The 27,764-nt window shown below is 39.7% G+C and overlaps 1 protein-coding gene across 2 annotated transcripts; it reads right to left on the bottom strand.

Annotated features, from left to right (window-relative positions):
- On the bottom strand, nucleotides 1-26,821 carry LOC127493269 (butyrophilin-like protein 8). 2 transcript variants are annotated; one of them, XM_089332385.1, is made up of 3 exons: nucleotides 26,686-26,821; nucleotides 25,714-25,905; nucleotides 1-386 (listed from the first exon to the last, which is right to left on the bottom strand). In XM_089332385.1, exons 2-3 carry the CDS (start codon nucleotides 25,805-25,807, stop codon nucleotides 16-18), a joined length of 465 nt encoding a protein of 154 aa, XP_089188511.1. In that variant the 5' UTR covers nucleotides 25,808-25,905; nucleotides 26,686-26,821; the 3' UTR covers nucleotides 1-15. The 2 variants fall into 2 exon arrangements, with proteins under 2 accessions (XP_089188511.1, XP_089188512.1); XM_089332386.1 differs by having other exon boundaries at nucleotides 25,714-25,894.
- Nucleotides 26,822-27,764: the final 943 nt, after the last annotated feature.

The following is a 27,764-nucleotide window of genomic DNA, read 5'->3' as shown; positions in this document are numbered from 1 at the left end:
TATGAAAAAAGAAAATTAGGAAAGAATTAAAAACTGACCTGACACCCGAAGCTCCCAGGTGGCAATCTGGTCATAAATCCCAATGCTGAACCGGCACCCATACACACCAGCGTCCAAAGCAGTGACATTCTTCAGCCTCACGGAGACTTTCCCCTGTGCAATGGAACCATTCAGGAACTCAGTCCTCTTTCGATACTCTGGTGTCTGCATCGATGGTAGGTCTTCCCCATGACTATAGACGATGATCTCAGAAGAGAGCTCTTTCCTGTAGAACTGCACTTTCATGGCTTCCGCAGTGACTTCAGGGGACAGGAAGCAGGGGAACTCTGCGTCCTCCCCACTCAAGGCCAGCATAGGACTGTCTGGTCCAATCACCTGCCAATGCCCTGTGGGAGAAAAGACAACAGATAAATAGGTGGGAGGAGGTTGGAGATTGGGGGTTACCAGAGGCTGAATGTGGAGATGTTAATCAAAGAGTACAAAGTTGCAGTTAGGGGGAATAAGATTTTTGAGGTTCATTACAGACCACACTGATTAAAGTTCATAAGAATACACCCTGCACTGCAAAATTGCTGAGTACTTTTCCAATGCCTCACCACAGAGAATAAGTGGTGGATGAATATTTTATTATGCTACATTTAATGAAACCTGCCCTCTACATATAGCAAATATTACCTTCTACCCCTTATTGGCAAACAAACGTGTTAAAATAATGGCTGGAGAGATGTTGGTTTGTGGATAATAAGCATCAGTTAGCTAGCACTAACAACTTCAAGATATCTCCTGTACATCAAGACAATAGATAATCATTGTATGGGATATCTTTCTTCCACGACCCCCTGTGGATATCAAAATCCTCCAGTTTTCAGCATCCTTACAGAAAAAAAAATGGCATTATTTTCCACACAGTTTCTAGGCAATGTTCTGTAAACTTTACCTCATCTCTATATCAATGATTTTGCTGACACAATGTAAAATCCATGAAAATGCTGTTATACTATATTATTTCAGAATAATAACAACAGAGAAGCGTGCAAATATTCACAACAGATGCAGTTTTCCCCTGAATGGTTTCTGTTGGTGGTTGGTTGAATCTTCAGATGTGGAGTCCACAGATATTAAAGGCCTACTCCCTTTTATCCTTGAAAATTGCTAAGAAAGTGGATTTTTAATGTTCTTATCACATAAACAATGATGGATTTATGAGTAAATGCACCTGTTCATTAGCTCAATATAGTCATTCCACAACGTGTGTGTGGGTGTGGGTGTGGGTATGGGTGTGGGTGTGAGTGTGTGTGTCTGAGGTGACACACACATTTGTTGTGGTAAATCTCTTTTTTTTTTTAACAAAAAAGAGTATTGTCTTTTGACATATTATCAGCTTAGCTCCTCTTCTTGAAGGAGACCAGTTCCTGGGCGCTAGACCCAGAGACTATATTATTTGTCTGCTTGTCCACAAGGACAACACAAAGATTCGTTGCAGTCCTCAGTGTAAGCTCAGATCCCCCATCAATATCCCTTGCCAGGTAACCAGGGAGCCCTGATAGTGTGGCGCCTCTCACAGTGACTGCCCAATGTCCCAGCTACACACTGAGTCCTCCCACACAGCCTCAGTGTTTTCACAGTCCCAGCACACAAGCACCCCATAATCATGAACTCCCAGCCTCCCGTCCGTTCTCCCCACCAGACTCAGGAGTCTCCATCTGGATCTTTTCTGGGCATGGACATGAGCTGGGCAGCCATTACGTATGTCCAAAACGGTGACTAATCTCTGTTAGCTTGTTACAAGGTGCCTTTACAGGATGATCAGGGAGAAAGAAAAAATGGCCCCTCTTTTTTTTCTCCTCTAGTTGGGTGGATACATTATCCCCCCATGGGGCTCCAAGCCAGATTTCCTCTAGGCTCTCCCTGCAGCTTTTTTGCCATGAATTCTGGTCTCACCTTGCACTCCAGTGCTGGTGCAGAGGCTCTTGGCTGCTGGGGTACTAAGTTGTACGTGTCCTCACCCTCCACAAAGGTCCACTGTGTTCCTCCAATTTCTTTATAGAGTTTTCCCTGCTGTTTCCTCCCTAATTTTTCTCCCTGACTGCACTCTTTCTCTTTTTTTTTTCACACTACCTTCTGGAGACTTTGTCTACATGAATGGGAAATGGCTTCAATCCATTCAGACATCAGAGTATTGAGGAAGAACTGAATCCATAAAGGCCTCCATTGGAAAGGGGCATGTCTCTCTGAGTCTCAAGGATAACACTGCCTCAGATGCTGACAGAAACGGTTCTAATTCAGGCCCTAAATTTATGACCAGAAGGCCACTTGGGAGCTTGAGTTGTCAGGTTAGTCGTTCTTTCATACTTGCTTATTTTGTCCAACTCCTATAGACTCTATATTTTTGTTTACTCAGGAAAATTTTTACCTTAAAATATGTAGTTCAAAGGCCAGCACCTTCTGCCATGAGTCATGTCTGATTTGTGTGTGTGTATCTGTGTGATTGTATAACACCTGAAGATTCATGTGCACATCAACATAATGAACTATTTTGTCCCCATGAAATCTTCTACTATGACCTCTTTAAACTCATCAAACTATACCTTCCCCCTTCTCGATCTCCTCCTAACCTAGCAACTAGTGATGTGCTCCCCATTTCCAAAACTTCACCATTTCATCTAAAGTAGGTGACACTTTGAAACTGTCTCTTCCACTCAGGAACATGCCTTTGAGATCCAGCCAAGTCATTTTTGGGTATTATTAGTTTGTTTCATTACTGCGGAATGTGGAGCACTGAAAGGAGCACAGAACAGAGATCTCTGGCCACACCCACCACACACCTCTAGTTATTTCTGAAAGCAGACACTCCACTAATCCACTCAGACATAGTCCAAAGATAAGTGTGGCAACAGAGACAAAACAAAGAAACCAAGGAGTATCTCCACAAATGTTGAAAAACAAAAGCCCCAATTCAAGAAATAAGAATAAGGAAGACCACATGACAAACCCAAAACAACACAACACTTCAATACTACATTGTGAACATTATGAGATGGAAGAAAAGCCAGAAAAGGAATTCAAAACATAGGCATACTTAGAAGTAATCTGAAGCAAATGCCTCAATTAATGAAATCATCTGTACATGACATGAAAGAAAACTCCCACAAAATTAGATCTTAAAATGAAATCTTGGTAATGATTTCAATAGAACAAATGAAATACGGTGCAAAAAATTAAAAACAGAATTGGTGAGGCAGCAGAAAGAATATCTTATTAAGGAGACAAAGCACAGGAAATTACACAGTCAACCAAACAAAAAAAGAAGAAATTAGAAAACATTGTTGGTTATCTACAGGATATTAACAAATGACCCAAAATATGGGTTCTAGGAGTTCCTGAAGGCATGGAAAAAGAAAGGATTAGGAAGCCTGTGTAGTGAAATAATAACAAAAATAAATAATAACAAAAAACAAGAAAAATTTCCAAATTTGGAAAAAGAAAAGGATATCCAAGTACAGGAAGGACATAGAACTCCTAGTAGCCATGACCAGAAAAGATCTCCACCATGACACATTGCAATCAAATTCTCCATAGCAAAAAATTTAAAAAAAAAAGATTTTGAAATGTGTATGAGATAAATGCCAGATTATTTTCAGAGGATCTCCAATTTGAATCACAGCAGACCTCTCATCTGAAACCCTATAGTCTAGGAGAGAATGACAACATACATTCCAAGCCTTAAAAGACTGTCAACACAGAATACTATACCCTGCAAAGCTCTCATTTATGAAAAAGGTGAAATAAAGCCCTTCCATGGCAGACAGAAGCTAAAAGAATTTGTCACCAGCTGTCCAGCCCTGAAGAAGATACTTAAGAATGTGCTGCAAACAGAAATACAAAAACATGGTCATCACTATGGAAGAAGGTAAAGGAAGGACATGTCCCAGTAAAAGTACAAAGGAAATCCAAAGTAAAAAAAAGGGGGGGGGATAGGAGTATTTATGGAAAAATGGCAGGGCAAAGTTGTTACTTATCCAAAGAAAGCTTAAATGTAAATGACCTCAACAGCTCTAGTTAAAGACACAGATGGTTTGAATGGATAAAAAAAAAACACATCTATTTACTGGCTACAAGAAAGACATCTCACTAACAAATACGGAAGCAGACTGAAAGAGAGGATGGAAAAAGATATTCCATGCTAACAGAAACCAAAAAAGAGTTGGTGTAGCCATCCTACTATGAAACAAAAGAGACTTCAGCACAAAAACTGTTAAAAGAGACAAGGACACTATGTAACGATTAAGGGGTCAATTCAACAAGATCTAACTATTATAAACGTATATGCACTTAAATATAGGGCACCTGGCTATGTAAAGAAATGTTAAGTGATGAAAATGGAGACATGGACTCAAATACAAAAGCAAAGGGGGTTTCAATACCCCACTTTCAGCAATGAACAGATCAACCAGACAGGAAATCAGCAAGAAAACATTTTATTCCTCAGAAACCTGAATATAACCCTGCCATACAACCCAGCCATACCACTCCTTGGAATTTACCCAAAGGAAATGAAATTGGCAATCAAAAAAGCTGTCTGCACATTAATGTTTATTGCAGCTCAATTCACAATAGCTAAGACCTGGAACCAACCCAAATGCCCATCAACAGTAGATTGGATAAAGAAATTATGGGACATGTACTCTATAATACTACACAGCAGTCAAAAACAACAAAATCCGGTCATTTGCAACAAGATGGAGGAATCTGGAAAACATTATGCTGAGTAAATTAAGCCAGTCCCAAAGAGACAAATATCGTATGTTCTTCCTGATCGGAGACAACTCACTGAGCACCAAAGGGGAAACCTGTTGAAGTGAAATGGACACTATGAGAAACAGTGACTTGATCAGCTCTTGTCTTGACTGTTGATGTACAATGTAATACTTTATCCATTTTAGGATTTTCTCTTTGTTTTGTTCTAGTGCTATTGGTTGAACTCTGTGATTAACACACAATTATTCTTAGGTGTTTAAATTTTAACTGAAAAGTGATCCATGTTAAATATAACAGTGGGAATAAGAGAAGGAGGAGATGTACAATTTGGGACATGCTCAATCGGACTTGCCACAAATGGTAGAGTTAGAATCATGTCAGGGGATCCCAATACAATCCCATCAAGGTGGCATGTACAAATTCCATCTCACTAGTCCAAGTGATCAATTTCTATTCACAATTGATCAACTGATAGGTCTAAGAGTCAAAGGGATCACACGAACAAGACTAGTGTCTGCTAATACTAACTGATATAATCAAAAAGGGAGAGAACGATCCATCATGGGAAGCGGGATACACAGCAGACTCATAGAATGGCAGATGTCCTAAACAGCACTCTGGCCTCAGAATCAGCCCTTAAGGCATTCAGATATGGCTGAAGAGCCCATGAGAGTATTTTAGGCATGGAAAGCCAAGACACTGTGGAAAAAAAAAAAAACAAAAAAAAGAAGACCTAAATGAAAGATCTCTGCGAGTGAGATCCCAGTGGAAAGAACAGGGCCATCAAAGAAGGAGGTACCTTTCTCTGAAGGGAGGAGAGAACTTCCACTTTGACTATGCTCTTGTCTAAATAAGATCGAAGTCGGCAAACTCAAAAGGCTTCCATAGCCTTGAAAACTCATGACTAGAGCCTAGGGAGATTACTATGCCATATACAAGAGTGTCAAATTGTTAAGTCAACAACAAGAGTCACTGTGTACTTACTCCTCATGTGGGATCTGTCCTTAATGTGTTGTCCAATGTGAAGTAATGCTATAACTAGTACTCAAATAGTATTTTACACTTTGTGTTTCTGTGTGGGTGCAAACTGATGAACTCTTTACTTAATATATACTAAATCGATCTTCTGTATATATAGATAATTGAAAATGAATCTTGATGTGAATGGAATGGGAGAGGGAGCGGGAGATGGGAGGGGTGTGAGGGGGAGGGAAATTATGGGTGGGGGAAGCCATTGTAATCCATTAACTATACTTTGGAAATTTATATTTACTAAAGAAAAAATACAGAAAAAAAAGAAAACATTAGATTTAATCAACACCATAGACAAAATTGACCTAACAGATAACTACAGAACTTTCCATCTTACAGTTGCAGAATACACATTCTTTTCACCAGTTTATGGAACCTTCTCTAGAATTGACCACATGCTAGGCATAAAGCAAGTCTCGCCAAAATCAAAAAATCACAATCATGCCATACATCTTTTTGGACCATATGTAATGTAGCTGGAAATCAGCAACTCAGGAATCTCTAAAACAGAGAAAATGTGCTCCTGATTAAACAGTGGGTCATAGAAGAAATCAAAAGAGAAATAAAAAAAAAGTCTGGAAACAAATGAAAAAGACAAAAAAAAAGGAAAAATATTCATTGTTATTGATTGGAAGAATCAGTATCAACAAAATGTCCATTCTTCTGAAAGTAATTTACTTGGCTGGTGCTGTGGCATAGTGGGTGAACCAGCAGCCTGCAGTTCTGGCATCCCATCTGGGTGCCTCTTTGAGTCCTAGGTGCTCCACTTCCATTCCCGCTCTCTGCTATGGCCTGGGAAAGCAGTAGAAATGGCCCAAGTCCTTGGACCCCTGCACACACGTGGGAAACCTGGAACAAGCTTTAGGTTCCTGGCTTTGGATCAGTGCAGCTCTGGCTGTTATGGCCAATTGAAGAGTGAACCAGTGGATGGAAGACCTCTCTCTCTCTCTCTCTCTCTCTCTCTCTCTCTCTTTTTATCTGCCTCTCCTCTCTCTGTGTAACTTTGACTTTCAAATAAGCAAATAAATCTTTAAAATAAAGAAAGAAAGACTCATTCCATCTTGAAAAAAAGGAAGAACTTTACAGATTCAATGTAATACCAATCAAAATATCAAAGACATTCTTCAAAGATCTAAAAAAAAAATGATAACATCCCTAAGGAAATACAGGAGACCTTGACTAGCTGAAGCAATCTTATACAACAAAATCAAAGCTGGAGATATCACAATACCAGATTTCAAGACATACTAACATGCAATTACAATCAAAACAGCATGATACTGGTCCAAAACAGATGGATAGACCAACGGAACAAAGTATAAACTTCAGAAATCAATCCACACATCTACAACCAACTTATATTTGACCAAGAAGCTAAAACCAATCCCTGGAGCAAGGACAGTCTCTTCAACAAATGCTGCTGGAAAAAACTGGATTTCCACATGCAGATGTATGAAGCAGGACCTCTACCTTCACCTTATATAAATATCAGCTCAACATGGATTAAAGAACTAAATCTATGAACTGATACCATCAAATTAATATAGAACATTGGGGAAGCCCTGTAAGACATAGGCATAGGCAAGGGTTCTTGGAAAAGACTCCTGAAGAACAGGCAATCAAAGTCATAATTAACTCATAGTGTTACATCAAATTCAGAAGCTTCTGGACTGCAAAAGAAAAGGAAAGTGAAGAGGCAACCAACAGAATGTGAGAAATTATTTGCAAAGAATGCAACTGATGAAGGATAAATAACCAGAATATATAAAGAGATCAAGAAATTCCACAAAAAATGAACAACCCAGTGAAGAAATGGGAAAAGGACTTAAACAGACATTTTTCAAAAGAAGAAATCCAAATTGCCAATATACACATGATAAAATGTTCAGGATCACTAGCCATCAGTGAAATGCAAAACAAAATCACAGTGAGGTTCCACCTCACCCCAGTTAGAATGGTTTAGTGGATTAGGGGAGTGTCTGCTTTCAGGGAATAACTAGGGTGTGTGGTGAGTGTGCCAGGGAGTTTCCTTCTATTCTCCAGGGTGAATGGTGCTTTTATGCATATACACCCAGGTTGGGCTTGGTAAATCTCTCTCCTCTTTTAATCAGAACAGAAGTTCATTCTGCTCAGCTGAGCTCCACTCCTCAAAGAGAGCAGTTCCTGAGTGTTAGTCTCAGTAGGTATAATATTCATCCATTCTGCCCCAAAGACCACACAAAGGATCTGTGCAGTCTTCATTCTAAGTTCGGATTCCCCAGCAATGGCTGTCACCAAGTAACCAGGAAGCCCTGAGCACGTGGTGTCTCCCACAGTGGCTGCCCAGAGTCCCAGCCACACTGTGAGACCACCCACACAGCCTCAGTTTTTGTCACAGTCTCAGCACAGAAGACTCCCAGTCCCCTGTTAGATCACGCCACAAGAGTCAGGAGTCTCCACTCCTGGGCACCAACACAAGCTGGCCCAATTGTTAAGTAAGTCCAAAATGGCAACCAATCTATTGGTTTATTAAAGGATGTCATTGTGGCGGAGCCAAGATGGCGGAATAGTGAGGGTGCACACCGATAGTCCGGGAAAATTTAGTTTAATAAAAGGGGAGTTACGGTAGCCTCAGAAAAATGAACCAGAAAAATATTGCAGAGAAAACTCTTCTGGAACGAGTGGCTGTGAATCGGAGGACCTACTGGGAGAACAAGGTCGCCAACCGCGTGGAAGCCGAGCCGCGGGACCGAGCCACAGAAGCCGCGGGGTCTGCGCGCCAGTGCTCGAAGGGGAGTGCGTGCCACACAGACAACAGCGGGGAGACTTGGGATGTCCAGGGCTCCGAGTCCACACATCGGCGCTGGAAGGGGAGCGGACCTGCGTGGAGAGCGTGGGAGCCCACAGTTCGGGACACCAGTGGCAGACTCAACACACCAGCGCTGGAACGCGAGGTGAGCCGAACCTCAATAGCCCGAGACACCGGCAGGCAAGTGGAGAGAGGAGATTAGAGGGAACGACCCCCGGCGGGGGGCGGAAAGTTCACCAGGCTAACTGGAAGAGAGACAGAGAGGAAAAAAAAAAAGGTGACTGGTACGGACACGGGTTTCTCTCTCTCCGCTCACCTCTCAAGGGCGAGCAAGACAAAGAGCAGGCGCCATCTTGGACATACGTCATAAGCAGAGTGACCTCAGGTCTGCACTGGCCCTGAGCCTAGCAGAAAAACCTGACTCTGGGCGGGGCGAATTAACAGGAGATTAGGACCTAGTAAATTTGTGGTGCTACTGAACTGAGACTGTGAAAAAAGAGACGGTGGGGGAGAGAACTCACAGAATTCACATGAGTACTCTCCAGAGACGCTACAATTCCGTAACTTTGGCAACCCAGTGGGAGACTGAAGGAGAATTTGAGCCCACTCTGAGGGCCGAACAGATTCCCTGTGTGGTCCTTGGGAAAGAGCTTCCGATCTCTGGCTCCTGCGGGTGTATCATTTGCCTGCTAACTACCTCCAACTTCGTTCAGCTGTGCGGAATTACTTCCCTTTTGAATCAAAAAAAAAAAAAGAAAGAGAGAGAGAGAGAGAGGTTTACCACGCCTAACCTGGGAGTGTCACCTTTGGCACACCAAACAGAGCTCTCAGGCCACACCCATCTCAAGCCCTAAGGCTCCATCAAAAACAGATAGTCCACTTAATCTAGAGTCATAGTATAACAAGAAAAAGCACCACAGTGAAGAAACCAAATATCTCCAATATGCCAAATAACAAACGCAAAAACCAAGGTAATAAAAACAAGGAAGTCACCATGACGCCCTCAAATGAAAAAGACACCCCAATTCAAGATTATGAAGATGATGACATAGAAGAAATGCAAGAAGCAGATCTCAAAAAATTGATAAGAACATTAAGAAGTTCTCAAAAACAAATTCTTGAACTACAGAAATCCTTAATGGACAAGATAGAAAATCTCGCGTGAAAATGAAATATTAAGGAGGAATCAAAATGAAACGAAACAACTAGTACAACAGGAAACTGGGATACTGATGACTGAAGTGAAGAATTCAATAGATCAAATGAAAAACACAATAGAGAGCCTTACAAACAGAATGGGTGAAGCAGAAGAGAGAATATCGGACTTAGAAGACAGAGAACAGGAAAGGATACAGTCAGACCAAAGAAAAGAAGAGGAAATTAGAAATCTAAAACAGATTGTCGGGAATCTTCAGGATACTATTAAAAAACCCAACATTCGGGTTCTAGGAGTTCCTGAAGGCATGGAGAGGGAGAAAGGATTAGAAGGCCTTTTTAGTGAGATATTAGGAGAAAATTTCCCAGGTTTGGAGAAGTACAGAGAAACCCGAGTACAGGAAGCTCATAGAACCCCTAATAAACACGACCAAATGAGATCCTCACCACGACACATTGTAATTAAACTCACCACAGTAAAACAGAAAGAAAAGATCCTAAAATGTGCAAGAGAGAAACGTCAGATTACTCTCAGAGGATCTCCAATCAGACTCACAGCTGACTTCTCATCAGAAACTCTACAAGCTAGGAGGGAATGGCGAGATATAGCCCAGGTACTAAGAGAGAACAACTGCCAGCCCAGAATATTATATCCTGCAAAGCTATCATTTGTGAATGAAGGTGAAATAAAGACTTTTCATAGCAAACAGAAATTGAAAGAATTTGTTGCCACTCGTCCAGCCCTGCAAAAGATGCTTAAAGATGTGTTACACAGAAACAAAGAAACACGGTCATCAATATGGAAGAAGGTAAAGGAAGGAAACCAAGGAAGGAAACCTCACAGCAAAAGATCACAGGGAATTCAAAGCATATATTAGAACTTATCTTTGGCAAATGGCAGGGCAAAGTTACCACTTTTCATTAGTCACATTGAACGTGAATGGCCTGAACTGTCCAGTTAAAAGACACTGATTAGCTAATTGGGTTAAGGAACAAAACCCATCTATTTGCTGCTTACAAGAAACACATCTTTCCAACAAAGATCCATACAGACTGAAAGTGAAAGGCTGGAAAAAGATATACCATGCCAACAGAAATGAAAAACGAGTGGGCGTAGCCATCTTAAAATCGGACAACATAAACTTTACCACAAAAACCGTTAAGAGAGACAAAGAGGGACACTACATAATGATTAAGGGATCAATTCAACAGGAAGATATAACAATTATCAATGTATATGCACCTAACTACAGGGCACGGGTTTATCTAAAAGATTTGTTAACGGACTTAAAGGGAGACTTAGACCCCAATACAATAGTACTGGGGGACTTCAATACTCCACTCTCAACAATAGACAGATCAATAGGACAGAAGATCAACAAGGATACAGTAGATTCAAACAACACTATAGCCCAAATGGATCTAACAGATATCTACAGAACTTTCAATCCTACAGCTAAAGATTTTACATTCTTCTCAGCAGTACATGAAACCTTCTCTAGGATTGACCACATACTAGGCCATAAAGCAAGTCTCAGCAAATTCAAAAGAATTAGAATCATACCATGCAGCTTCTCAGACCATAAAGGAATGAAGTTGGAAATTAGCAACTCAGGAATCCCTAGAGCATATGCAAACACATGGAGATTGAACAACATGCTCCTGAATGAACAATGGGTCATAGAAGAAATCAAAAGAGAAATCAAAAACTTTCTGGAAGTAAATGAGGATAACAGCACAACATACCAAAACTTATGGGACGCAGCAAAAGCAGTGTTAAGAGGAAAGTTTATATCAATAGGTGCCTACATCAAGAAATTGGAAAGGCACCAAATAGATGAGCTTTCAATTCACCTCAAGGATCTAGAAAACCTACAGCAAACCAGACCCAAATCTAGTAGAAGAGGAGAAATAATTAAAATCAGAGAAGAAATCAACAGGATTGAATCAAGAAAAATATTACAAAAAATCAGCCAAACGAGGAGCTGGTTTGTTCAAAAAATAAACAAAATTGACACCCCATTGGCCCAACTAACTAAAAAAAGAAGAGAAAAGACCCAAATCAATAAAATCAGAGATGAAAAAGGAAATGTAACAACAGACACCACAGAAATAAAAAGAATCATCAGAAATTACTACAAGGACTTGTATGCCAGCAAACAGGGAAACCTATCAGAAATGGATAGATTCCTGGACACATGCAACCTACCTACATTGAACCAGGAAGACATCGAAAACCTAAACAGACTCATAACTGAGACAGAAATTGAAACAGTAATAAAGGCCCTCCCAACAAAGAAAAGCCCAGGACCAGATGGATTCACTGCTGAATTCTACCAGACATTTAAAGAAGAACTAACTCCAATTCTTCTCAAACTATTCAGAACAATCGAAGAAGAGGGAATCCTCCCAAATTCTTTCTATGAAGCCAGCATCACCTTAATTCCTAAGCCGGAAAAAGATGCAGCACTGAAAGAGAATTACAGACCAATATCCCTGATGAACATAGATGCAAAAATCCTCAATAAAATTCTCGCCAATAGAATGCAACAACACATCAGAAAGATCATCCACCAAGACCAAGTGGGATTTATCCCTGGTATGCAGGGATGGTTTAATGTGCGCAAGACAATCAATGTGATACACCACATTAACAGACTGCAGAAGAAAAACCATATGATTATCTCAATAGATGCCGAGAAAGCATTTGATAAAATACAACACCCGTTCATGATGAAAACTCTAAGCAAACTGGGTTTGGAAGGAACATTCCTCAATACAATCAAAGCAATCTATGAAAAACCCACAGCCAACATCCTATTGAATGGGCAAAAGTTGGAAGCATTTCCACTGAGATCTGGTACCAGACAGGGATGCCCACTCTCACCACTGCTATTCAATATAGTTCTGGAGGTTCTAGCCAGAGCTATAAGGCAAGAAAAAGAAATTAAAGGGATACAAATTGGGAAGGAAGAACTCAAACTATCCCTCTTTGCAGATGATATGATTCTTTATTTAGGGGACCCAAAGAACTCTACTAAGAGACTACTGGAACTCATAGAAGATTTTGGCAAAGTAGCAGGGTATAAAATCAATGCACAAAAATCAACAGCCTTTGTATACACAGGCAATGCCATGGCTGAGGAAGAACTTCTAAGATCAATCCCATTCACAATAGCTACAAAAACAATCAAATACCTTGGAATAAACTTAACCAAAGACGTTAAAGATCTCTACGATGAAAATTACAAAACCTTCAAGAAAGAAATAGAAGAGGATACCAAGAAATGGAAAAATCTTCCATGCTCATGGATTGGAAGAATCAATATCATCAAAATGTCCATTCTCCCAAAAGCAATTTATAAATTCAATGCAATCCCAATCAAGATACCGAAGACCTTCTTCTCAGATCTGGAAAAAATGGTGCTGAAATTTATATGGAGGCACAAGAGACCTCGAATAGCTAAAACAATCTTGTACAACAAAAACAAAGCCGGAGGCATCACAATACCAGATTTCAGGACATACTACAGGGCAGTTGTAATCAAAACAGCATGGTACTGGTACAGAAACAGATGGATAGACCAATGGAACAGAATTGAAACACCAGAAATCAACCCAAACATCTACAGCCAACTTATATTTGATCAAAGATCTAAAACTAATTCCTGGAGCAAGGACAGTCTATTCAATAAATGGTGCTGGGAAAATTGGATTTCCATGTGCAGAAGCATGAAGCAAGACCCCTACCTTACACCTTACACAAAAATCCACTCAACATGGATTAAAGACCTAAATCTACGACCCGGCACCATCAAATAATTAGAGAACATTGGAGAAACCCTGCAAGTAATTGGCACAGGCAAAGGCTTCTTGGAAAAGACCCTGGAGGCACAGGCAGTCAAAGCCAAAATCAACTATTGGGATTGCCTCAAATTGAGAAGTTTCTGTACTGCAAAAGAAACAGTCAGGAGAGTGAAGAGACAACCGACAGAATGGGAAAAATATTTGCAAACTATGCAACAGATAAAGGGTTAATAACCAGAATCTACAAAGAGATCAAGAAACTAACAAAAACAAAACCAACAACCCACTTAAGAGATGGGCCAAGGACCTCAATAGACATTTTTCAAAAGAGGAAATCCAAATGGCCAACAGGCACATGAAAAAATGTTCAAGATCACTAGCAATCAGGGAAATGCAAATCAAAACCACAATGAGGTTTCACCTCACCCCGGTTAGAATGGCTCACATTCAGAAATCTACCAACAACAGATGCTGGCGAGGATGTGGGGAAAAAGGGACACTAACCCACTGTTGGTGGGAATGCAAACTGGTCAAGCCACTATGGAGGTCAGTCTGGAGATTCCTCAGAAACCTGAAGATAACCCTACCGTTCGACCCAGCCATCCCACTCCTTGGAATTTACCCAAAGGAATTTAAATTGGCAAACAAAAAAGCGGTCTGCACCCTAATGTTTATTGCAGCACAATTCACAATAGCTAAGACCTGGAACCAACCTAAATGCCCATCAACGGTAGACTGGATAAAGAAATTATGGGATATGTACTCTTTAGAATACTATACCGCAGTAAGAAACAACGAAATCCAGTCATTTGCAACAAAATGGAGGAATCTGGAACACATCATGCTGAGTGAAATAAGCCAATCCCAAAGGGACAAATACCATATGTTCTCCCTGATCGGTGACAACTGACTGAACACCAAAAAGGAAACCTCCTGAAGTGAAATGGACACTATGGGAAACGGTGACTGGATCAGCATAGCCCTGACTGTTAATGAACAACTTAATACATTATCCCTCTTAGTAGTTCTTTTGTCTGTTCTACTTAATATGACTGGTTTAATTCGGTAATTAAAACACAGTTATTCTTAAGTGTTGAAAATTAACTGAAATGTGATCCCTGTTAAACATAAGAGTGAGAATAAGAGAGGGAAGAGATGTATAATTTGGGACATGCTCAAGCTGACTTACCCCAAATGGTAGAGTTAGAAACATACCAGGGGATTCCAATTCAATCCCATCAAGGTGGCATGTACCAATGCCATCTCACTATTCCAAGTGATCAATTTCAGTTCACAATTGATCATAATGAAAGGACTAAGAGTCAAAGGGAGCACATAAACAAGTCTAGTACCTGCTAACACTAACCGATAGAATAAATAAAGGGGAGAGTGATCCAACATGGGAAGTGAGATACTCAGCAGACTCATAGAATGGCAGATGTCCTAAATAGCACTCTTGCCTCAGAATCAGCCCTAAAGGCTTTCGGATCTGGCTGAAAAGCTCATGAGAGTATTTCAGGCAGGGAAAGCCAAGACACTCTGGAAAAAGATCTCTGCGAGTGAGATCCCAGTGGAAAGAACAGGTCTTCAAAGAAGGAGGTACCTTTCTCTGAAGGGAGGAGAGAACCTCCACTTTGACTATGACCTTGTCTAAACAAGATAAGAATCGGAGAACTCAGAGGGCTTCCATAGCCTTGGAAACTCATGACTGGAGCATAGGGAGATTACTGATGCCATAGACAGGATTGTCAATTGGTAAAGTCAACAACAGGAGTCACTGTGCACTTACTCCTCATGTAGGATCTCTGTCCTTAATGTGCTGTGCATTGAGATTTAATGCTATAACGAGTACTAAAACAATATATTTCACTTTGTGTTTCTATGGAGGTGCAAACTGTTGAAATCTTTACTTTATACTAAACTGATCCTCTGTAAAAAAAAAAAAAAAAAAGAGAGAAAAAAAAGAAATTATCAACTCCCAACTTGACTCTCACTGGGATTAAACATGACAATAGGTCTGATCTGATTTCATCATCATTAAAAAAAAATCATCTATTATTTTTCACTTTATGTTTCTGTGTGGGAACAAACTGCTGAAATCCTTACTTAATGTATACTAAGCTGATCTTCTGTATATTAAGATAATCGAAAATGAATCTTGATGTGAATGGAAGGGGAGAGGGAGTGGGAAAGGGGAGGGTTGTGGGTGGGAGGGACGGTGTGTGGGGGAAGCCATTGTAATCCATAAATCGTACTTTGGAAATTTGTATTCATTAAATAAAAGTTAAAAAAAAATTCTACATGGATCACTTTTATTTTTGATCAAAATAATTTGATTGTCTTTAATCCTACTGAAAAAAAATTTCATTCGAGTTCTTTCTCCCCGGATGTCACTGCACCATTTTGTCTTCTTTTGTAGAAGACTGTGCTAGTCATCATGTGTACAAGTAAGAAACTGTTGAGTAGAAGTTACATGGAAGAGTAATAACTGTGGGTACCTAAAATGCTGTTGTAAATTTTCCTAATTCTAATTAGAAGATGCTCTCTTAATTTCAAAAAAAAAAAAAGGATGTCATTGTAAATTGATTGGGGAGAGAGAAATATGTCTCTTTTTTTTCTCCTCTGGTTTGGCAGGTACACTCTCCCCCATGGGGTTCCAGGCTGGGTTCCCTCTAGACTCTTCTTGCAGCTTTAGCACCAGTGGCTTGGGCTGCTCTGGTGTGATCTTACCTCAGTTTCTAATGCTGGTGGGGAGGCTCTCAGCTGCTGGTGTCCTGCTTTGTGGGTATCCACACCCTCCATATAGGTCCAACATATTCTTCTAATTTGTGTAGAGTTTCCTCTGTCATTTTCTCCCTAACTCTTCCCTGAGACTGCACCCTCTCTACTCTTTTTCTAAACAATCTTCTACTAGAAGAGTGCAGTAAGCTCCCTCCCTACTGTGCTATCTTGGAACTCTGGACTCTCTCATTGTTTTTTTTTTTTAATTTTTTTTTTTGTTTATAAAAGGGAACTTGGCCGGCACCCTGGCTCATTAGGCTACTCCTCCGCCTGCGGCACCAGTACTCCAAGTACTAGTCCCGATTGGGGCGCCGGATTCTGTCCCAGTTGCTGCTCTTCCAGTCCAGCTCTGCTGTGGCCCGGGAAGGCAGTGGAGGATGGCCCAATTACTTGGACCCTGCACCCACATGGGAGACCAGGAGGAAGCACATGGCTCCTGGCTTCAGATCAAAGCAGCGTGCCAGCCATGGCAGCCATTTGGAGGTGAACCAACGGAAGAAAGACCTTTTTCCCTCTCTCTCTCTCTCTCTCACTAACTCTGCTTGTCAAAAAGAAATAATAAAAATAAAAAATAAAAAAATAAAAAGGGAACAGACTTCATGTTTTCCATATATATAGTTTGAAAACCATGATACTCCCACCTTCGCCTCCCTTCCTGCTCAGCCCCAATCTTTTTGTATTTTCAATTTTTACAATGATATATGATATACTTCAATTTTCTTTATAATCACAAGTTTAAACCACCAATATATATTGAATTCAACAAGTAGTAAATAAAAATATCTCTCATTTCAACATCCTAACTTGAGATCTCAGGTATTCACTGGAGACCAGGAAAGGTAAGTATAGAGAAAAATTGTGGCTGGTAAACAAAATGTAAATAAGGGACAAAGAGTGAAGGATATAGTATAGTAGGTTTCCACTTATACACTACGTATGAAATGACAAAGTCATGAAAATGGAGACAAGCTCGCTGTTTGCTAGGGTTGAAGGAAATTGGGGACAGAGAAGTTTAGCTGTGAGCTGAAATCAGTAGCAGAGGAAGATCTTTGTGGGGATGAGATAGTTCACTATGTTGATATGTGGGTGTTTACATGAATCTACAGTGTGAATCAACACAGAAACACACAAGACAGTAATAACTGACAGCATAAGATCCTGCCTTTGAACTATAAAGTAATATAAATTATCCTTATTTAATAACTGACTAAATAGTCTAGAGTAGTTATATGAAAAAAGCAAATTAGGAAAGAAAAATAAAAACTGACCTGATACCTGAAACTGAATTCCATCAAAATTAAATATTTTCTCTGTGAGAGATCCTTGTATGTAACTTGGGCAATGGATGACATGTACATATAGCAAATTGTCACATGGTATCGCATAAGTATGTACAACTTTTATATGCCTGTTAAAATTTTTAAATCTTAATAGTGATGATATGATAAAGAAGGTGAAAAGATGCAATATTGATTGGGAGATACTACATGCAAAGTCATTGGGACAATTTGCAATTTTTGCCGAGATCTAGAGCTCAATAGTTTTTAAAAAATCCAATATAATTATATATGAACATATTTTCCACAGGGAAGAATACTCATATGGGAAATAGGCACAGGAAATATTTTTCAAGTTTGTCTACCGTTATTGAAGTGTAAGTTAAGACCGTGATGACATATCATACATACCCACTGGAATGACTAAAACTTAATATAAGATGGTGGTGAAGGTACAGTGCTGGAAGGCATGTAAAGTCGTATGGTCACTCAAAAAAGCAGTTTGCACATTTATGGAAAAGCTAAATGTTTAGTCATTATGCCACCAATCAGTTGTAATCCCTGCATGTATTTCCTATATGAGAAAACATGAAACCTCTGCACAAAATTCATAGCAGCTTTGTTTGTAAGATCCCAAACCTAGAAATATGAAAATGGCTTTCATTGAGTGAATGGTTAAGGGAACTTTGGTATATCTATACCTGAAACATATTTATCACTAATTAAACAAACTGTTGACCAAAAAATGACTTGGATGGATCTCAAAGGCCTGATCCTGAGTAGAAGATACAACCTCAAAGTGTCACCTACTTTAGGTGAAATGATATTTTTGAAAATGGGGAGCACATAACCAGTTACTAGAGTTGGAGGAGATCGAGAAGGGAGAAGGTTGGGCTTGATGAGTTTAAAGAGGTAATAGTGGAAGATCTTCATGGGGATGAAATAGTTCATTATGTTGTGTACATGAATTTTCAAGTTATACAATCTCACAAATATAGACGTACACACAAAAATCAGACATAACTCATGACATAAGATGCAGTCTATGAACTACATATTTTGAGGAAAAAATTTTCTAAATTGTCTATAGGAAAGGAGGAGCTCCAAGATAGCGGAATAGGGAGGGAGTGCACTGATAGTCCAGGAAAAGATAATTTAATAAAAGTGGAGCTACTGTATAGTCTCAGGGAAGAGTTAGGGAAAAAACTGCAGAGGAAACTGTTTCAGAACTACTGGGTCAGGGTGGACCTACGTGGAGGACATGGCTGGCCAAATCTCAGGACCCCAGCTGCCAAGTCTACGCACTAGCACTGGAAAGGAGTGAGGCAAAACTGCAGTAGCCAAAGACACTGGCAGAAAAGCAGCAGGAAGAGCCTAGAGGGAACGAGGCTTGAAGCCACATGGGGGAAAGTTCACCAGCCTGACTAGAGGAGAGAAAAAAAAATAAAAGGGACCAGTATGGACACGATTCTGTCTCTCAACTCACCTTACAAAGGCGGGGAAAACAATACAGCAGACACCATTTTGGACATACATAGCAGCTGCGCCAGCTCAGGGCTGTGCCCACCCTCAGCCAAGAAGAAAAACCTGACTCTGGTGGGGAGAAATAACAGGAGGTTAAGACATAGTGAATGTATAGAGCTTATGAACTGGGACTGTGGGAAAAAAAAAAAAACTGAGGGTGTGTAGGAGAACTCACGGTGTGTCTGAGATGTGAGTACTCTCCATGGGAGATGCCACAAACTCAATAACCTTGGCAACCTAGTGGGAGATATTGCAGGGGAATCTGAGCTTACACTGAGGAATGCACAGATCCTTTGTGTCGTCACTGGAACAGAGCAGATGAACATTATACCCACTGGGACTAGCACTCAGACACTGATTTCCATCAAGAAGAGCTCAATGAGTGGAATTACTTCCATTCTGAATAAAAAAGAGAGAGAGAAGATTTGCCATGCCAAACCTGGGTGTGTCACCTTTGGCACACCCTTAACGCTGAATAACTGAACAGAGCTCTCTGGTCAACCCACCACAAGCCCCTAGAGATTCACCAAAAGCAGACAGTCCACTTAATCTAGTGCCATAGTATAACAAGAAAAGCCATCACAGCAAAGAAAAAAAAAAAAAAAGAAGAAACCAAAGAATATCTCTACAATGCCAAACAACAAATGCAGAAACCAAGGAAATGAGAACAAGGAAGAAATTATGATGCCCCCAAATGAACATGACACTCAAATACAAGATTATGTAGATGAGGGGATAAAATAAAATGCAAGATATGGATTTCAAAAAATTTATGATAAGAATATTTAGAATTATCAAAAACAAATTCAAAAACTACAGAAATCCATAATGGACAGGACAGAAACTCTCTCTGTGAAAACGAAATCTTAAGGAGGAATAAAAAATGAAATGAAGAAACCAGTAGAACATGAAATTGTGATATTGAAGACAAATCAAAATGAAATGAATTCAATATAATAAATGACAAATGTATTTGAGAACCTTAAAAACAGAATAAGTGAGATAGAAGAGGGAATATAGGACTTAGAAGACAGAGCACAGAAAACTATACAGTCAAACCCAAGAAGATGAAATTAGAAATCTAAAAAATATTGTTGGGAATCTACAGGATACTATATCAGACAAAATAAACTTTAACACCAAAACTGTTAAGAGAGACAAAGAGGGGAACTATATAATGATCAAGGGATCAATTCAACAGTAAGATGTAGTTATTATAAATGTATATGCAGGCTGGCACCACGGCTCACTAGGCTAATCCTCTGCCTTGCGGCGCCGGCACACCGGGTTCTAGTCCCGGTCGGGGCTCCAGATTCTGTCCCGGTTGCCCCTCTTCCAGGCCAGCTCTCTGCTGTGGCCTGGGAGGGCAGTGGAGGATGGCCCAAGTGTTGGGTCCTACACCCACATGGGAGACCAGGAGAAGCACCTGGCTCTTGGTTTCAGATCAGCATGATGCACAGGCTGCAGTGTGCCGGCCGTGGCGGCCATTGGAGGGTGAACCAATGGCAAAAGGAAGACCTTTCTCTCTGTCTCTCTCTCTCACTGTCCACTCTGCCTGTCAAAAAAAAAAAATGTATATGCACATAATTACAGGGCACAGGTTTATTTAAAAGAAATGTTAAGGGACTTGATCAGCCCTTGTCCTGACTGGTGAGGAACAACTTACTAATTTACCCTTTTAGTATTTTTTTGTTCTACTTAATACTATTGGTTGAACTCTTTAATAAACAAACAATTATTCTTAGGTTTTAAGTTTAACTGAAAAGTGATCCCTGTTAAATATGAGAGTGGGAATAAGAGAGGGAGGAGATGTACAGTTCAGCACATGCTTAATGAGACTTGTCCCAAACAGTAGAGTTAGAAACGTGCCTGGGGATTCCAATTCAATCCCATCAAGGTGGCATGTACCAATGCCATCTCACTAGTCCACGATTGATCATAATGATAGGATTTGTCGCTCCCCCTCTTCGTGGAGGAACGACACAGGACCCTGCGCTGTTCTTTCGTCTGCTCGGCCCTCCCCGGGTTTGCTGCTGGTTCTTCCCGGGTTGGCTACCGACCCTTCCACCTCCGTGGAAGGGCAGTTCCCCCGGCCACATTGCCCACTTCTGCAGGGGAGCGGCACACCGCCGGCCGGCTCTTCTCGGGGGCTGCACAGGTGTTCCTTCAGCTAGATGTTCCCCTTAGATGTTCCTGGTGCATGCCGTCTCTCTCCTCCTTTATAGTCCTCCTCCGCCAATCCTAACTCGGCTGCCCACACGCCGAGTACGCTGCTCTCCTCCAATCAGGAGCAAGTCCTACAGTTTATTAGCTGAACTGGAGGCAGCTGTGCGGAAGCTGTTTACTTCTCTCCCAGCGCCATATTGTGGGAGAGCAGATGCATAGAATAAGTCTTAATTCCAGTAACTCAGTCTAGTCCGGTTTGCTCCCCACAGGATTAAGAGTCAAAGGGATCACATAAACAAGACTAGTGTCTGCTAATACTAATTGATAGAATTAAAAAGGAGAGAACAATCCAACTTGGGAAGCGGGATACACAGCAGACTCATAGAATGGCTGATGTCCTAAACAGCACTCAATCCTCAGAATCAGCCCTTAAGGCATTCAGATCTGGCTAAAAAGCCAATAGAGTATTTCGGGCATGGAAAGCCAAGACACTCTGGCAAAAAATAAATAAATAAATAAATAAATGACCTAAATGAAAGATCTCTGTGAGTGAGATCCCAGTAGAAAGAACGGGCCATCAAAGAAGGAGATACCTTTCTCTGAAGGGAGGAGAGAACTTCCACTTTTACTATGACCTTGTCTAAATAAGATCGGAGTTGGCGATCTCGAAAGGCTTCCATAGCCTTGGCAACTCATGACAAGAGCCTCGGTGATTACTGATGCCATAAACAAGAGTGTCAATTGTTAAATCAACAACAGGAGTCACTGTGCACTTACTCCCTATGTAGGATCTCTGTCTATGTGAATTAACATTATAACTAGTCAAACAGTACTTTACACTTTGTTTCCGTCTAGGTACAAACTGTCGAAATCTTTACTTAGTATATACTAAATTGATCATCTGTATATAAAAAAATGAAAATGAATCTCAACGTGAATGGGATGGGAGAGGGAGAAGGAGATGGGATGGTTGCGGGTTGGTGGAGGTTATGGAGGGAAAAAGCCACTATAATCCAAAGGCTGTACTTTGGAAATTTATACTTGTGAAATAAAAGTTTAAAAAAAAAAGAGTCTACAGGAGTTGTACAAAATAAGCAAGTATTAAAGAAACAACTAACCTGACAACTCAAGCCCCCAAGTGGCCTTCTGGACATAAATCTGGGACTGAATGAGAACCGTATCTGTCAGCATCTTAGGCAGTGACATACTTGAGCCTCAGAGAGACACGCCCCTTTCCAATGGAGTCCTTTATGGATTCAGTTCTTCCTCAACACTCTGATGTCTGAATGGATTGAATCTGTTTCCCATGCACATAGAAAAAGGCCCCAGAAGAGGGCTTATTCTTTAGAACTCAAGTCCACAGCATCAACACTGGTTTTAGGAGATAGGAAGCAATAGAACACTACATAGTCCCCCACTTAAGACAGGGATTGTTTTTTCTCTCAAATCATCTACCTCTTCTTTGTCCAGGAAACAAAACAGAATATTAAGCAAAATACATTTGTTGTGCTCTGCTTCTGTGTAGTGTTGAAATGCATGAAAAAGGGATGTTTATCACAATCTGTTTTTTTTAATACTGAGATTCTCATTTGTAAAACCCCTTACAGTTGATAGGACATGGTCATGTTGTTTATTTCATTCAGTAATGAGAAATGTCTCTGTATTGTTGTGTGTTATTTATTTCCAACATTCAATATGAGAATACCATGTCGTGGAGACTAAGCTATTTGTAAGGATGAGAAGACCTCTCCAAATGCAGACCCTATTACTGGAAGAGATGTTAATCCTGTTTTTTTTTTTTTCACTCTGTCCATGTGGTTTATAGAAGTCTCTTAGAGGGCCTGCTGTCATCTTCTTTGCTAATAATCCCTTTACAAAAGCTCAAGATGGAATATGTTGCCATACTATTAGCAGTTTGGAACAACTTAAATTCTTTTATATCACATGATTATATCTTGTAAATGCATATGGACATAAAAGAATATATAATCTGTCAAGTGATTAAACAAATAGTCTTGTATTTGTAATATTATATTTTTCAAAAAATAAATAATGCAGCACAAAAGCAGCATACATATTTTTTACTAGGTTAAATTCAGCATATAGGTCCATGGGTGTTCTTATGTGCTTCCTTTATTATTTTAATCTTTGCTTTTTTGCCTCTTATACTTTATTTTTGTTCATGTCTATAAAACATTAATAGAGAAAAAATTCAGTGTAGTTCAGGAATACAATTCCATGACTATAATAATATTCCCTCTCTTCCTCTCATCCTCCCTCCTCCTTGCTCTCCCTCTCTTCCTATCTTTCTTTTTTGCTTTTATAATATTTGAGATCAAATTTTAATTATTAATTATTGTGTTTACAGTCAAGGGCCCAATGCTCCACTAAATAGAGATAAACAAGTTAAAAGATCCCAGTTTATTGGGAATATAGATAAAGACTATAAATAATACAATGGAAAGATAATCATTTCGGCCGTCACCGTGGCTCAATAGGCTAATAACCCGCCTGCAGCGCCGGCACCCCGGGTTCTAGTCCCGGTCGGGGTGCCGGATTCTGTCCTGTTTGTTCCTCTTCCAATCCAGCTCTCTGCTGTGGCCCAGGAAGGCAGTGGAGGATGGCCCAGATCCTTGGGCCCTGCAACCACGTGGGAGACCTGGAGGAAGCACCTGGCTCCTGGCTTCGGATCAGCACAAAGCACCAGCTGTAGCAGCCACTTGGGAGGTGAACCAACAGAAAAAAGAAGACCTTTCTCTCTGTTTTTCTCTCTCTCACTGTCTAACTCTGCCTGTCAAAAATAAATAGATAGATAGATAGATAGATAGATAGATATTTAAAAAAGAAAGATAATCATTTCACTCATATATAGTAAATTTTAAAATAATCAAGATCATTAAAACCATATAGCATAACATTCTTAACAATTGGTTTGACAAAGATATAGGACCAAGTTTGGCAAAAATATATTTGCAACAATAGACACAGGCATTCCTTTTTTTTCTTTTATTTTTCTTTTAAATTTTAATTCCCATATATAAGGGAAAACATGCATCATTTGTCTTTCTGTCTCTGCCTTTTCACTCAGCATGATGTAGTCTTGCCTTATCATCCAGCAAGTCTACTACTACTGTATATGTGTGCAAAAGATATGAATATAATGCATTTTATTAATAGAGAACAGATTTCATGTATTTCATAGGTATAGTTCTAAGAAGATAATCAAAATTCCCTCCCTTCACCTCTTCCTCCCCTAACTCACCTCCTTCCCCTGCTTCTTTTCATCAATTTTTAGAGACACAATTATAATCCACTATATAATCATGGGCTTTTAAACCACTGTATAATCACATAATCAAGGAGTATGTTATATTAAAGATACTTGCACCATCACATTTTTATTTAATAGCCAAAAGATGGAATCAACCAATATTTAGATCATTGATTTAATGGATAAAGAAAATGTGGTATATATCTATATACAATGGAATATTATTCAGGTATAAAAAGAAGACAGTTTTACCATTTGCATCACGGTGGATGCAACTTTTGGCTTTTAAGAAGACTCAGGGTCAGAATCAATAAGGTACTGTGATTAAAACCAAAAGAATCTTTGCAGAAGCAAACAGAATAATAAATGCCATCTTATTTGGGGAAGTTTTCAATTAAATATAATTCCTTGTGTATACCCTGAAGTAGAACAGGATGGCCTCTAAGGGAGAGAGGTTACCTGCTGTTAGAAGGGAAGTGGTGCAGACGGAAACATGGCTTAGAGGGTAAGCAAAGGCAGGATGATACTGATCTGTGACAGCAGAAAACTGAAGGGACATAGTGATAGGTGATCAGGAAGGTGCATTTGTTCAGAGAAGAAAATAATTTTCATCAGTGTGGGTACAGAAAACAGTCTTAAAGCTCAAGTTTTATCTCCTTGTTCAGTGCTGATATCTCCCCCTAACTTCTCCCTGATGTGGTCAAGCTCCAGGGAATCTCAAGAAAGACAGAAAACTCTCTTCCATTTGTAAAGGCAAATTTTGAGGGCATTTTAATTAGTCATAATTAAGGATAATAAGAAATATATTTTGTATTTGAACTTGAACACATTGACTTTAACACACTGAATACATTGAATCTGCAATTAATACAGAGTATTCTTAGTACTGTTGATCAATGCACACAGTTGCACATCTCATCAAATCGTTAGTCCTTTATGTGTTTAAAAGAGCAACTTCATATCTCCTTAAGGTTTCCTTTCTATAAGTTAAATATCTCCCACTTTATAACCGTCGTTCCTACATTACAGCTTGTAGACCTTGCATAATTCTGAATAATATAACCTTTTGTCCTTAATTTGCCTTGCCTTTTGTCCTGTAAGTTTAATTCAGTGTCTGTTTCAGTGACAAAAACTTCACCCATTTAGAAACTTACCTTTTTCTTTTAATGCTGCAGAATCGCCTTGATAAAACGAAATTAGTACCATGATTAGGTGAACTACTGGAAGAATCTTGCATGAATTGGCCATTATGAAGTTATGATGTGAAAAGATAATTCTGGAGATGTTTTGATTGACTCGTATAATTTGAATGCAGTCAGTGTCTTCACTTCTGTCCTGCAAGTAAACTGGAGAATCATGACTCAGATCGAATTTCCTAAGGAAAGTTATACCCCTCCCCTACTATTTCCAAGGACATGGAGGGAAGATGCTGACTCAGGCTGTACCAGGTGAGTATTTGAGGACAGAGTTGGTGGAGGCAAGCTTCCCTACAGGGCAATGGTGAGCTTTGAGTGCGACAACCTCACCTGACCACAGGTTGGCTCTTATCCTTTCATTCTTCTAGAAGGAGATAGAGGGTAAAAAACTATGGGGAAGATTCTAGATTATTATGAAATATATTTGAATGAAATTTTGAGCAGGTTTTGAATGAGTAATTTACCTAAGGGGAATAGCTACAGGGATGAAAATGGATTTACAGTGTCTCACCACACAGAAGAAAAACGCTCCTGGTAGGGAGACAGCAATGGGGGAAACTACAGGATGTGGGAATAATAGAGAGGCCTTGGGATGGATCCAAATAAATAGAAATAGAGCCAGACAAGTTCTCTAACAGACTGTAAGGAAATCCCAGTACTTAAGATTTTAGAGGATAATAGCCTGGAAGAATCTTTAAGTTTTTCTAACTGGAAGGAAATAAATTAGGATCAGTTGAAGAAATCATGAGGACAAACGACATTAATTAAACCTCTCTCTGTATTCCTTGTTTTCTCTATTGACATTGCTAAGGTCCTTAAAAAACTCCCCTGTTTCTCTCTCTCTCTCTTTCTCTTACACACACACACACACACACACACCCCAACACTAACCTTAACTTTCCCCAGGATAAAAATTTCTTTTTAACTTACCAGAGTTAATTTCAGCTGAAAAATATGAGGTTCAAATGAAACACTGAATATGTCTTTTCATTTAAGTTTCTTCTAAAATACAGAAGCCCATTATCTAGAAGTGCAGTTGTCTGCTCCATGCACTGTAACCAACAGGAATTAGAGAGTTGTAAGGAATAGAAAGAAAAAGGAATAACAGGGAAGGACTCTGGACTGAACGTTGCACTTCTCCATTTAATTAGGGGCCATAAAGATCTCAAATGAACATGAAGCCAAACAGACTGAACCTAAATATTTATATGCTCATATAAATACACATATTCACTTTAAAAAATCTCTGAAGACTGACTGCTCTCCTTCTTGATTTTATTTTCTTTAATTACTACTATTGGTGGGAAGTGTCACTATGTTCCTAAATCTGTATATGTGAAATACATACATAACTTGTATATGTATATGAAAACTTGTATAACAAAAAAATTTTAAAAACAGATCATTAAAATTGCTACTATTTCAAAGACAAAAACTCTTAGTGGAGATTTAAATGAGGCATTCATACACCAACTTACCAGATACATGAATTTACTTTGTTTAGTGTGATGGATGTGTAAATACATCACCTTTGTGGCCTTTTACTCAGGAAAGTTGATGCTACTTGTCCCTGTAATTCCCTAGGACACAGAGGAAGGATGCTGCCTAGAGTTGTTCTATGGTGAGGAATTCAGGACAGAATTGGTAGAGGGGACCTTGCATCTTGGATCATGAGTGGGCCTTTTCAATCCTACTGTTTATATAAAATCTTCCCAGGATATTGAGAAAGGCTGATTCTTACATTTATATCTCCAGAACAGTAAATGTTTACAGCATGCCTGTACAAATATTTATATTTATCAAGTATGCATTCTCTGGACACTCCCTTGTATTCAGTCTTGTCAACACATAAAACTGAATAAGAAATTCTGACAGTCAGTCAAGGCAAGAACTCATGTAGTAGCAAAAAGCGCACGTCCCTTTTATTGTTGGAACACTTACATTCGGTTTAATCTCTGAGGACCTAAAGTAAATTCTAGGGCTATAATCTGAATTTATCAGATACCTCT

This window comes from Oryctolagus cuniculus, chromosome 5 (assembly GCF_051225735.1).
Source record: "Oryctolagus cuniculus isolate XC-2025 breed Fujian yellow rabbit chromosome 5, ASM5122573v1, whole genome shotgun sequence".
Lineage (NCBI taxonomy): Eukaryota > Metazoa > Chordata > Mammalia > Lagomorpha > Leporidae > Oryctolagus > Oryctolagus cuniculus.
This window is presented reverse-complemented; position numbering and strand designations above follow the sequence as displayed.